This window comes from Colobus angolensis, unplaced genomic scaffold (genome assembly GCF_000951035.1).
Source record: "Colobus angolensis palliatus isolate OR3802 unplaced genomic scaffold, Cang.pa_1.0 Scaffold3, whole genome shotgun sequence".
NCBI lineage: Eukaryota > Metazoa > Chordata > Mammalia > Primates > Cercopithecidae > Colobus > Colobus angolensis.
The window spans coordinates 3,269,827-3,282,574 of record NW_012116265.1 but is presented as its reverse complement, the minus strand read 5'-3'; the positions used below and the strand labels follow the sequence as shown (position 1 = coordinate 3,282,574).

The following is a 12,748-nucleotide window of genomic DNA, read 5'->3' as shown; positions in this document are numbered from 1 at the left end:
GGGAGGGGAGGAGAGACAAGAGGAGGGAGAGGAAGGAGGGAGGCAAAAGAAAAGGAAAAAGAAAGAAGGCAGGCAAGATGAGAGGGTGGGTCCTCAGACAGCCTTTATGTTGTGAAGGAGGGGAAGTGTCTTTACCTATCCATATCTCACCACTTTCATTACAAAACTTTCCTCAGATCACTGGACTATTTCTAAGAAGTCCTCCTCAGCAGACTGATACAAAGGAGGATATGATATTTTAAAAACACTACCACACCACCTCTCATTATCCACACCACCTCTCATTATCCACACCACCTCTCATTATCCACACCTTCCCCCTCTCCCTCCCTCCAAAGAGCCAGAAAGAAAGAGATGAGGCGAGCAGAGCTGGGTACCTGTCCTTTGGTAGGCAGATCTTTCACGCTGTCAGGTTTGAAGAAGGTGAAGTCCACCATGGCCTGGAACAATGAGACGGCCTTCTCAGAGTGCCCGGCCTGCCGCAGAAAGTGGCACTGCTGAAGAAAGAGTGCTGCAAACAGGAGGGCAAAGGGGAAGAAGCCAGGTTGATACCACTAAAGGGAAAGAATGTACTTCTCAAAACAGGCAATTAACACACTGAGAACATCTTTTACCTGCAATCACTGTTAATTTACAAAGCTGTGATACATATCCTGATTTAAAGCGTCTCACACAGTATTATAAACCAAGTATGTTTGTTCTAATTTTTGTATGAAACCACAGAACACAAATGTTAACAATAAAAACTATATATAGTACATAAAAGTAAATCAAGAGGTTGGTCTGAATGCTGTCAAATAATCAGAGCTCATTATTACAAGAAAAATTGTAGAAAAAGGATGGCGTAGCAGATTTTTATCAGGAAGCAAAGAGCTGTATTCAGTTGATCACTAGATGGCATTATTCGCCAGCAACTTTCATCCTATGTTCGGAGTCGGCTATAAAAAAATTAAGGTTCCATGTCTGAATATTCCAGTTCATCTTACTTGTGGTACAATTCCAGCTACTAAATAACACTAAACTATTTGAGTAGATCACAAACAGTAACAAATTCAAGACTCTGTGTCAGTGTGATAAATGCTTATTATTTTGAGAGCAACGTATTTCTATCTTTAGATGCCAATAGTAATCAATACTCAGTAACAGGGGTTGTGATCAAATAAATGCCGGACACTGAGCTAGACTTGCCACAGATTATCTCGCTTACTGTGCACCACAGTCCTGTAAAGCAGGTTTATAGTACTGCTGCTGATGGAGAAACTGGGGCTCAAAGAGGACCTGCCCAAGGACACACCAGAGCCAGCGAAGGGCAAAGCCTTCACGATTCAAGGTCAGGAGTGATACTCTCTGGCTCAGCAAAACATGCAGCCTCCAACATCTCAATACTGTCAAAATTTATATTCCAGGCTCCTTCAGGACAGACCAAAAATGGTAACAGCATAATAATGCCCAAAACTTCTATTTACGCAGCGGTTCCCAGTCAGGGCATCTCACAGACATTACTGCCTGGGACCCTATAATTGGGTGAGACAGGTACATGCATCTCAACAGATAAGGCCATTGACTGCCAAAGCAGTTAAGAGATTTGTCTGTTTACTTGGCTAATCAGCAGAACCTTGTCCAGTGATATCTTAACTCTACTGGCTCTATTGACCCCACCTGCCCTGGGAGCTGGGGGCAAATTTGTTATCAAAAAGAGTCGTTATACTTTTTTAAAAAAATCAGTTCTATCAAACAATTCAAACTTTTTCTAGAATAAATCAAAAATAGATCTTCATTTTCAAGTAAAGCCAAAAGAAAGTCTAACTCCTCCCACGTAACTGGATCTGGTTATCTCCTTACCAAACATGGCCTCTTCCGTGCCAGGCAACGCAGGGTGAGATAAGATGCTGCCGTCCTTAACAGCAGACAAAGTGCTCAAGCATTTTCCATAAAGACTGTGAATTTTTGATATCGAAAAGGTACTAAACTGGCTCTGGCAAAATAAAAGGTATTTCTGCCAAAGGGCTGTATTATTGGGATGCAAAAATATCAGTTTCTGCCACTCTTTGACCAGAGTGGAGGGCTCCCAGAACTCTGTGCAGAGCTTCAGCTTGGCCAGTTTCAGATCCACACTGCTCTGGTTGCTCTCAATGGCCCGCTCCAGAATGGCCAGCTTCTTCTCCAGAATGAGCTTCAGGGACCTCTTTCGCTTTTCCTGCTCTCCTTCCTCGATGGCATACAGGCCAGGACTTTTCATGACCTCGTCCTCAACAACAAAAACACCAATTGACAAATGCAAATGGACCTGGGGGATCCTCAAGAGTTTCAACAAAGCTTAGTGATTTTCTTACCACCCCCTAGGGACTTTCTTAAACCACCGGTTCACCACAATTTCTTTTAAAGAACACTTGGATCCTAAGGTGCTTCTGTCACCTAGTATGTCTGATCTTGTGTTTCTCACTTAACTGTCCACTCTCTGCCATTTTAAGCTTTGATTTCTGTATCAATGACTCTGGCATACAATGCCTTGAAAGTCTTTTCTGAGGAGCAGACCTCACCAATAAAAGGGCCAAATGTGGCACAAAATATGGTAATTGTATGAGTGGTTCAAAATGAGAGACTCAGACAAACCCACAAGTTTTCGAAAGGGAATGCGTGGCTCTAACTGGGTAATACACTGAGCAGCCCTCTCTCTTTCACAACTCTGTGAGCTCTGCCTCTTCTGTTTGTACCTCAGGAATGCCTTTCCCTACCTGGTGAACATCCCCTCTTCTTTCAAGATTGTGTTGAACTTTACCTTCTCCTTCTTGGTAGCTCTTTCTCCTCCCTCAATGCAAATCATGCCCTCACTCCACTCCCAAGTTACACATTACACCATTTACTACCCCAGGGCTGCATGTATTCTTCACATGTCCATTCTCCTCATTGGACTCTGAGCGAGCTCAGGGCAAAGGCTCTAATAATCTTTGTATGCCCAGTGTCAAATTTCCTCATTAGCTCAAAAATTGCTGCAGAGTCCATCAGTTTGTCCAAAATCAGGAATGTCCTTCTAAGGTAAGAGAATTGGGATGGCAACACATACCTGAAAAGCAACGAATGCCATCCACAGCTGCGTATCCCGAGGATTCTCCCGCACCCTCCTGTTAAACTCCTCCACCTTGGCCTTGAGAGCCGCACTCTCGCTGTCTGGCTGTGTGTCTGGCTGCTTTGATTCCTGCTCTGGAGGACCCTGTCCTTGTAGCCACTGTGTGGTTGACTGATCATAAATCCCCAGAGGATTCAACCAGGTTGTAACAGGAGCTGCATCTTCCAAGTCCTTCACTGGTATGAAGGAAATGGGCTCAGATGAGGGAGGTTCAGTTTTACTGCTGATGGCAGCTCCATCAATGTTCATTAATCCCACACTCTTCTTAGTAAAATAGCGTTCAACCTGCTTGCGTGAATGCTTCTTCTCTGTGGAAGTCCCTTCCCAAGATATGCACTGCTTCTTAGGGTTAATGCCAAGGCAGGAGTCTCCTTTCCTCTTGTACCTGATATTAGAAAAAGAAAAAAAGTTACTGAGGGAATATGTGTACTACCTCTGAATGACTGAAGGCGCATTAGACCTAAACTCTCGTTACGCAGGTTCACTGCATATATCCAAATTCACCTTACCTTCAGATTGTTTCTATCTGGAGATACACAAGGACTAGCAATTAACTTTTTTTCTGCCTGGCTTGACTTCCTCCTATAACACTTCAACTCTTTGTTAACATCTCATGAATTTCAGATCATGCCTGTCTTCTAGATCTTAGTAATTTCTATTTTCCTGGAACCTTGTAAAGAACTGTCACACACATTATGTCATTTGATCATCACAGCCATGTGTGACAGGCAAGGCAAAAATTATCATCCCCTCTCTTAACTGTTCCTAAATAAGGACACTGAGGCCTGGGAACCTGGATCATCTGTCTCCTAGACCAGTCCTGTTTTCTCAATATTTTCCTGTGTCCCTACTTAAGAAGGTAACATATAGGCCTAAGATTCTTTTTTTAATCCTGAAACAAAGTATGTCAAATGAAATTACATTTAGTTATTTTCTACTCTAGAGGAAAAGAGGTTGGGTTCTAAAACGCTTTTATGGAACGTGTAGGCGTCCCCAGAGTTAACAAACACATGACTACTGAATATTTGCACAGGCAAAAGCTAAGGAAAATTGTACATTTTTCTGTATGTATGTTAGCAAACAATTCAATTTTAAAAATGGGCAAAAGATCTGAACTGAAATTCCACAAAAGGAGACATGAATAACCAATAAGCACATAAAAAAAAATACTCAACATCATTAGTCAACAAGGACATGCAAATTAAAACCACAATGAGGTACCCCACACACCAACTAGAACAGTTTTAAATTAATATGTAAAAGGCTGACAACACCAAATGTTGGTGAGTAACCTGTGGAGGAACCAGGACTCTCATCCGCTGTCAGCACGAATGTAACCTGGTATAATCACTTTGGGAAAAGATCTGGCTGTTTCTTAAAAAACTCAACACAGACCTAACCTATGACCCAGCAATTCTATTCCTACATATTTACCCAAGAAAAAGGAAAGCATATGTCTACACAAAGACGTGAGCACAAATGTTCTCGACAGCTTTGTTCCTAACAGCCAAACACTGAAAGAGTCCACGTGTCCATCAATAGAAGATGGATAAGGAAACGAAGGTACAGCCACACAATGGAATACTACCAGCAGTAAAAAGGAGCTACTGGTAAGTGCCTTATGGACAGATGATCCCAAAAACATTACGCTGAGTGAAAGCAGCCAGATACAAAAGAGTACACACTGCATAATTCCACCTACATGACATTCTAGAACAGGTAAAATGAACTGATGGTGGAAACAAATGAGAACAGTTGCCTCTGGGAGAATGGGGTGCAAACTGACCAGAAAAGAGCACGAGGAAACTTTTGGGGGTCATAGTAATATTTCACATTTTAATAAACGTTCGGGTTATACAGGCGTGTATACATTTCCCGAAACTCAAGAGAATGAAGCTTTGTGCATTACATTGCATGTACATTTTCGATTAAAGTAATAAAACTAAATAAATATTGACTCTTGACCTCTAGTTAATAATACCCATGTTCAAGTATATAGGGGGTTGTTTATTGATCTGCAGTTTACTTTGAAATGCATCAAAGAAATAGGATGGGCTGATGGAGGGACAGATATGGCAAAGCAAGTACAATACAAAGTTAATGGTAGATGTGGGGGGCAGTTATATGAACATTCACTGTAAAAATCTTTCAACTTTTGTGTATATTAAAATTTTTTCCTAATAAAATTGGAAATGCTGTGGGGAGAAAAAGGCAGGGGAGAACTGCCTTTATCTTCTATCAGCTCCCAGGAAGCTCCACTCCACTTCACCTTGGTTCAGGGCCGGGCTCTCTCCCTCACCTCTGCGGCTTCTCCACCATCAACAGGTCCCCTCTCTAAGCGCCTTTGCCCTCCTCACTGACCAAACACAGCAAATTTCATGGCAGGGGACTATTTTCTCACACAGACACAAACATTCTCTCTCAAACCTTTTATCTGGACTCCCTCCCAATTCTTTCTAGACTATCTCATGATAATCTCTTGTCATTCCATTTATGAGTCAAAAAGAACCTTAACAAAGGTGTGATGAGATAAAATAGCACTAATGTAGGCCGGGCGTGGTGGCTCATGTCTGTAATCCCGGTACTTTGGGAGGCCGAGGTGGGCGGATCACCAGAGGTTGGAGTTCGAGATCAGTCTGGCTAACATGATGAAACCCCATCTCTACTAAACATACAAAATTAGCAGGGCGTGGTGGCACACGACTATAATCTCAGCTACTTGGGAGGCTGAGGCAGGCGAATCACTTGAACCCAGGAGGTGGAGGTTGCAGTGAGCCGGGATCAAGCCATTGCACTCCAGCCTGGGCAACAGAGTGAGACTCGGTCTCAAAAAAAAAAAAAAAAAAATTGCACTAATGTAGTTCTAAACAAGGCTACTATTCCCTAAGGAACAAAGTTAAAAAGCTAGTTTTGTTCTCCTTAGTCCTCTTTTAATAGTATTGATTCCTCATTAGTCTCACAAAAAATATACAATATTTTAGATATTCGTATAATCTCTTGAAAAATGTTTACTGTTTCCTGACTTTAAACTAACAGCTGTATTTTTATAACAAATTAGATGGAAATGATAAGGGAAGGGGAAAACTGTTACTGGCCTATATTACTATCTACTTTCAGACACTATATGTGTTTTGGTATGTATTTATATGTGTGCACATACATCCTTTTTAAAAATAGTTGATATCACATAGTTTCAGGCCTTCCTTCCCACTTTTAAGCATCTCCCTATACCATTAATCTTAGATAATATAATTTTTATTGACTTCAAACTGTTCCATTGTATCAATGTGCCATAATTTATTTAACCATTTCCCAATTGTTAGACATTTAGGTTGTATCCAATTTATCACTTAGCATAAGATCTTAATAATTATACAGGACCTAGGCTGCAATTTAACACAAAGTTTCCCCAAATGAAGGCACTTTTCCTATAAAATCCTTATCAAATAATCAACTAACAGCCGGGCATGGTAGCTCACACCTGTAATCCCAGAACTTTGGGAAGCTGAGGTGGGTGGATCAATTAAGGCCAACATGGTAAAACCCCATCTCTACTAAAAATATAAAATTTAGCCAGGCTGTCTTGAACTCCTGACCTCAAGCGATCCGCCCACCTCAGCACTTTGGGAGGTCAAGATAGGCGGATCATGAAGTCAGGAGATTGAGACCATCCCAGCTAACATGGTGAAACCTCATCTCTACTAAAAATACAGGGATTACAGGTGTGAGCCACTGCACCGGTCTACAAAAAAATTTGTAGGGTTTCCCTCTGTTGCCCAGGCTGGAGTGCAGTGATGCAATATAGCTCAGCGCAGCCTCAAACTCCTTCAGCAGGCCTCCCGCTTCAGCCTCCTGAATAGCTGGACTACAGGTATACGCCACCACACTCAGCTAATTTTTAAATTTTTTGTAGAGACACAGCCTTACTATGTTGTTGAGCCTTGTCTTGAACCCCCGGCCTGAAGCAATCCTCCTGTCTTGACCTCCCAAAGTGCTGGCACTACAAGTATGGGTCACTGCACTTGGCCAAAAATCTTTATATATGTAAAGTCCTTAGAAGAGTGTCTGCCATACAGTAAGGGTTAGATAAGTTTAAACTATTATTTTATCAAAGTTGGCTCCTAAACATAAGCCAACTATTTTATCTGGTATATAGCCAAAGAAATAACAATCTATTCCAAAAATGGAGAAAAAACTGACTGAGCTGAACTTCACTATCAGACAGTATATTAGTCTTAAGGAATTTTCCAAATATAGTTTGACTCTAATTTTCAAGCTATACACTAACTTTAGAACCTAACCCCTGCTCACCACAATCCTCCCGTACAGTGTCACAGTGGGATGCTCACAGGCGTAGACAACGTGCTACTCTATACGGAGTCAAATCTGACCTCCTGGAACTTCCACTCATTAGTACTGGTTCTAACTTGACAAGCCACACAAAACGTTGTCAATCCAGCCTCCAAAGGACAGTCCAACCAAGCTTAAAAGACAATGATCGGGGGTGGGATGGGGGAAAAAAAAAAACAAAACAATGATCATATCCCTGCCTAGGCCAAATGCCCATCTAGTCCTCACATGACAGTGCTAGTCAAATTTTAAGTGTTCACCTTCATTTCAACGCTCTCAGTGTGTCAGTGTTCCCCCAAAGTGTGAAAATTCAGTACCCGACACAAAATTAACTGCAGAACCAGTTCAAACTACTTCAACTTTGCCAATAACAGAACAATGAGTTGTTTTTCAGTTGCAGTGGACCCACAGCTCGCCAGTCACAAGCTCGTGCAGGTGAATCAAGTGTGCCCAATTGGTGACCCCAAAGCCAGGGAACAAAAATGTCACCCACATAGGGAACCAAGGTACCTGAACCAAGGAGCACGGACCAAATTAAGAAGTGAGGGGAGTTGCTGCCACATGAACTTAAGAGCCAAGAACCCACAGGCTGGGCACAGTGGCTCACGCCTGTAATCTCAGCACTTTGTGAGGCCGAGGTGGGTGGATCACGAGGTCAGGAGATTGAGACCATCCTGGCTAACATGGTGAAAGCCCATCTCTACTAAAAATACACAAATACAAAAAAATCAGCCGGGCATTTACTTTCCCAGAGTCCACGCATGTGAGCTGGGTCAGGTGCACTGGCCCAATGGAAAAGAGAAAGAAAGAATAAAAGCTAGAGAGAGTGAAGCAAATGAAAGATACAAAGTGGGATGGAAGAATTAAATCCAAAGCTCCAGGCAATTAAAATGAATGCAGGTTGAATAAACTCGGGCAAATTTTAGTGGCATACGGAAAAAAAAAAATTAGTCGGGCATGGTAGCACACGCCTGTCGTCCCAGTTACTTAGGAGACTGAGGCAGAGAATCGTTTGAACCCAGAAGGCGGAGGTTGCAGTGAGTCAAGACCACGTCACTGCACTCCAGCCTGGGCGACAGAGCGAGACTCTGTCTCAATAGAAAAAAAAAAAAGAGACAAGAACCCTACACTGTCTGTCTCCATAACCCAATCAAATCACGCCTTGATGCAGTTTCCTATCTCCCTCACAGTTACTCTCTTCCTCTAAAACACAGACCCCATTTGGGGGAGACAGATTCAAGTGATGCCTCCTGTTGACCTTGCAATAAAGCTGCTGCTTCTCTCAAAAGCTGGTGCCATAGTATTGACTTCTATGCACTTGAGGCATTAAGCCCATTGCTCGGGGACAGTATTCCCACTGTCTTCTGACCAGCTCAGATGGCCATGGTATCAATATCTTCTCAGAGCTGGACACTAACAGTTACTAATCCAGCTACTAATCCAGGCAAGATGTGTCTTGTGTAAACTTTACCAAATGGCTAGGAAATCACAATGCCCTAAGCCCTTTAGCAGTGGCATCCTTGAGGTTTAGATTAATAAGGCTGTTTCCAATTACTTCCTTCCTAAGTCTGTGCCATTCATTAGCAGAAGCTCAAGAGCCACTCTTTGTTAGTACGTTCTCCTCTTTTCATCTATTAATAAATACTAACCCTTTATGTTTGCATACCAATTTCCAATTCCATATCAAATATTCTGATATTTGAGCACAAGCCATGGCAGAAGTTGCAATTTCCAATTTACAAAGGAAGCAACAGAGGCTCAGACAGGTCGGGTGACTTGCCTGGAACTATATTGCTAGTAAATGGCCAAGTCAGAATGAGAACCAGAGTCCTCTCTTTCCAAATCTAGAAAATGTCCTACCAACACACCCTGTCTCATCTTTCTGCATGGGCAGTGAAAGAACATTTGAAATGTGAAGTCAGAGACATGAGGGTTCAAATCCCAACCCTGTGGCTGCCTGGCTGCATGATCTTGTGCAGTTACTTAACCTCTCCGCAATTTCTTTTCCTCATTTGTAAAATGAAGAGGGTTCTCCTCTTCCTCCTCACAAGCAGCTGTGAGGATCAGACAGGCTGACTTAAGTGAAACAACACACACAGCACCATGGCCACTACCTCATGTCCAATCTCTGTTTGTTGACTGCCCATCTTTTTTTTTTTTTTTTTTTTTTTTTGAGATGGAGTCTCACTCTGTCACCCAGGCTGGAGTGCAGTAGCACAATCTCGGCTTACTGCAACCTCCATCTCCCAGGTTCAAGCGATTGTCCTGCCTCAGCCCTCCCAGTAGCTGGGATTACAGGCATGTAACAACATGCCCAGCTAATTTTTGTATTTTTAGTAAAGATGGGGTTTCACCATGTTGGCCAGGCTGGTCTCGAACTCCTGACCTCAAGTGATCCACCCACCTCAGCCTCCCAAAGTGCTAGGATGACAGGCATGAGCTACCATGCCTGGTCCAACTGCCCATCTTTTCTTGGGAATCTACCACATCTGGGTGTGCCTTTGGTGGCACAGAAAACCAAGTAATACCTCAAGGAGCATTAAGATAACTCAAAAATACATGAATACATTGAAAATATAATAAGTCGGTTATGCTCAACCATAAAGTTTCCACTGACAGTAGGTAGATTAAATATGTACTGAATAAAACAACTCATCAGGAAGGAAATTTTAGTTGGAATTGCTTACATGGTGAGGTATAATGTCAGGATAAGTGACAACAGGATTAAAATTTGGAGACACAGCAAAATAATGGAAATGGAAATTTATTTCACAAAGTCATTAGTCTATAAAGAATAATAATCTTCAAGATCTCCTCTTGTCTTTGTATTCTAAAACTGATGATTCTCTGTCTTCAATTCTCATTATCTGTAAACTGTTTGGGAACAGATTGTGTGTTACTGTTCTTTATGTTCCTCACGGTTTCTTACGAAGTACTAAATGTCTAAAGCAGGGGTATCAGATACGGTTTGGCTGTGTCCCCACCCAAATCTCATCTTGAACTGTAGCTCCCATAATCCCCACATCGTGGGAGGGGCCTGGTGGGAGGTAATTGAATCATGGGGCAGGTCTTTCCCGTGCCATTCTCGTGATAGTGAGTGTCACGAGATCTGATGGTTTTATAAAGGGCAATTCCCCTGGTTTTATAAAGAGCAGCCACCATGTAAGACGTGCCTTTGCTCCTTTTTCACCTTCTGCCACGATTGTGAAGTCTCCCCAGCCATGTAGAATTGTGAGTCCATTAAAACTCTTTTTCTTTACAATTTACCCAGTCTCGGGTATTTCTTCCCAACAGTACGAAAATGGACTAATACCGTATCCAATCTTTTGGTTTACCTGGGCCCCATTGGATGAAGAATTGTCTTGGGCCACACATAAAATACACTAACACTAATAATAGCTGATGAGTTAAAGAAAAAAAAAAAATCACAAAAAAAATGTCATAATGTTTTCAGAAAGTTTACAAATTTGGGTTGGACAAGTTTGGTCTAAAGGGTTTAGTAAGTACTCAAATATTTTCGATTGCCAGATTAGAGGGGAAAAGTTCAAACTCTATTACTAAAGCAAGTATCACCTATTTTTTATGATTTTTTTAAATGATTTTTATGATTATCTGATGGTGTATGCTAGAAACATTTTGAGAAAGTCCTTACCACTAAATGTCATTTTTTAAATGACAGAAGTTGGGGGTGGATAAATAAAAGCTTTGCCACTTTAAAAAATGGCATATAGGTTAGACCAAATGATTACCAGATATTCTGTCACAATTAATTATTACAAGGTACTTTTGGATTCACTTATTCAACAAATACTTATAGAACACCTACTGTGCCAGGCCCTATGGCAAGCACCAGGGATAAATAAGATTAATCTGACTTGAATTCAAGCATTAAGCTTTCATTTTAGAATATGAGATAAGACATGTGCCTGAACAATGCAATAAATAAAACCCAACAGAACTGATGAAAGACAGAAACAGGCAGACAGACAGTGCCAAGAGAGTTCCGAGGAGAAAAAAGTTACTTTCCTACAGCGAAAACTGGGGCAAAACAAGGTGGCTACCTTGCTATATCCCCTCGGTAGAGAGACTTGTACTCCCAGTTCGCAGGATCTGGTTTCTTATCTGTTCTGAAGGTTTCTCCCGTCACAGCCTGAATGTCCTCAAGCCAAACAAAGCGATGTCCAGTATCAGCTGCAGCATTATTTCCTTGACTGTGAGACAAAGGAAGAAGGGAGAAGCACTTTAAAAATCTTCCAGAGACACAGTTGGCATTTTCAGCAATTATGAGAGTTAAACACTTCAAACTCCACATAGCATCAAACACGCCCAAGTATACAAAATGTACATGTGCCACAGAGATGGAAGAGGACTCTCACTCTGGGCAAAGAGTTTTAAAAAATAAAGCAAAACCTGTCACCACTACATGACACTCTACCAACAAAAGAAGTCTTCCTATCTCAAAAACTAACCTGAAGAATACAGGTATACAGGAGTTCTTTTAAAATGTTTCATTTAGATTACTGTAACCTTGAATTTCAAATATATTTATAAACAAAGTCTTTTCTTAAAAAGTATTCCTGCTCTGAGGCACCTTAGAGGGCTAGGCAGAGGGAACTCCCACACCTCCCAAGGTGACAACCACCGACATTCAAGTGCCCTGCCCTAACTTCACCTAACTTACTTGAAAGTGCCTAGATAGTTTATTCCAACTCAAAACCTCTCAAAAAAGCCATTGCTCTGAACTGTTCGGCCTCCAACATTACTTAGGCTTGGTCTCAGCGTCATTTTTATGGTCTGGACTCTGTTTGCCGCTTTGCTTACACGTCTGGACCTTGTACATAAAGGGCAGAATTATGAGGCTCCCCTGAAGACAAGACCCTAATCTATCTCTCTGAACCAATGTGTAGGCTGGCAGACTTTCAGCTCAGATACAAAAGGAACCACTCCCGGGGCGTTAAGTGAGAGGGAGGGAAGGTTTTTCTGGCATCTAACATCTTCTTCCTCTAAAGAAAATCAGTTTATAATGCTGCTGACACAAGAAGGTGCCAAAGTAGTCAAAACAGCCATTAACTGTTGCTCCATCTCTGCTTTTCAGCTCTGCCCAGGTACAAATAAAGATTCTGGAGGCTTCTTAGTTATTCTTGGCAGGGAATACAAAGGAATGGCATTTCTTTTCTTTTTTTTTTTTTTTTTTGAGACGGAGTCTCGCTATCACCCAAGCTGGAGTGCAGTGGCCGGATCTCAGCTCACCGCAAGCTCCGCCTCCGAGGT

General features: G+C 41.9%; 1 protein-coding gene across 3 annotated transcripts in view; it reads right to left on the bottom strand.

Annotated features, from left to right (window-relative positions):
- The window catches only part of NRDE2 (NRDE-2, necessary for RNA interference, domain containing), a 54,497-nt gene that overhangs the window by 23,311 nt on the left and 18,438 nt on the right, over positions 1-12,748 (bottom strand). For 2 of the 3 annotated variants that reach the window (XM_011949424.1, XM_011949425.1), the window contains 4 exons: positions 11,539-11,688; positions 3,065-3,512; positions 1,843-2,248; positions 378-511 (listed from right to left, as the gene is read on the bottom strand). In XM_011949424.1, coding sequence (XP_011804814.1) covers positions 378-511; positions 1,843-2,248; positions 3,065-3,512; positions 11,539-11,688 — 1,138 coding nt within the window. Of the gene's footprint in view, positions 1-377; positions 512-908; positions 939-1,842; positions 2,249-3,064; positions 3,513-11,538; positions 11,689-12,748 lie in introns of all 3 variants that reach the window. The other variant, XM_011949423.1, reaches the window with a different exon arrangement.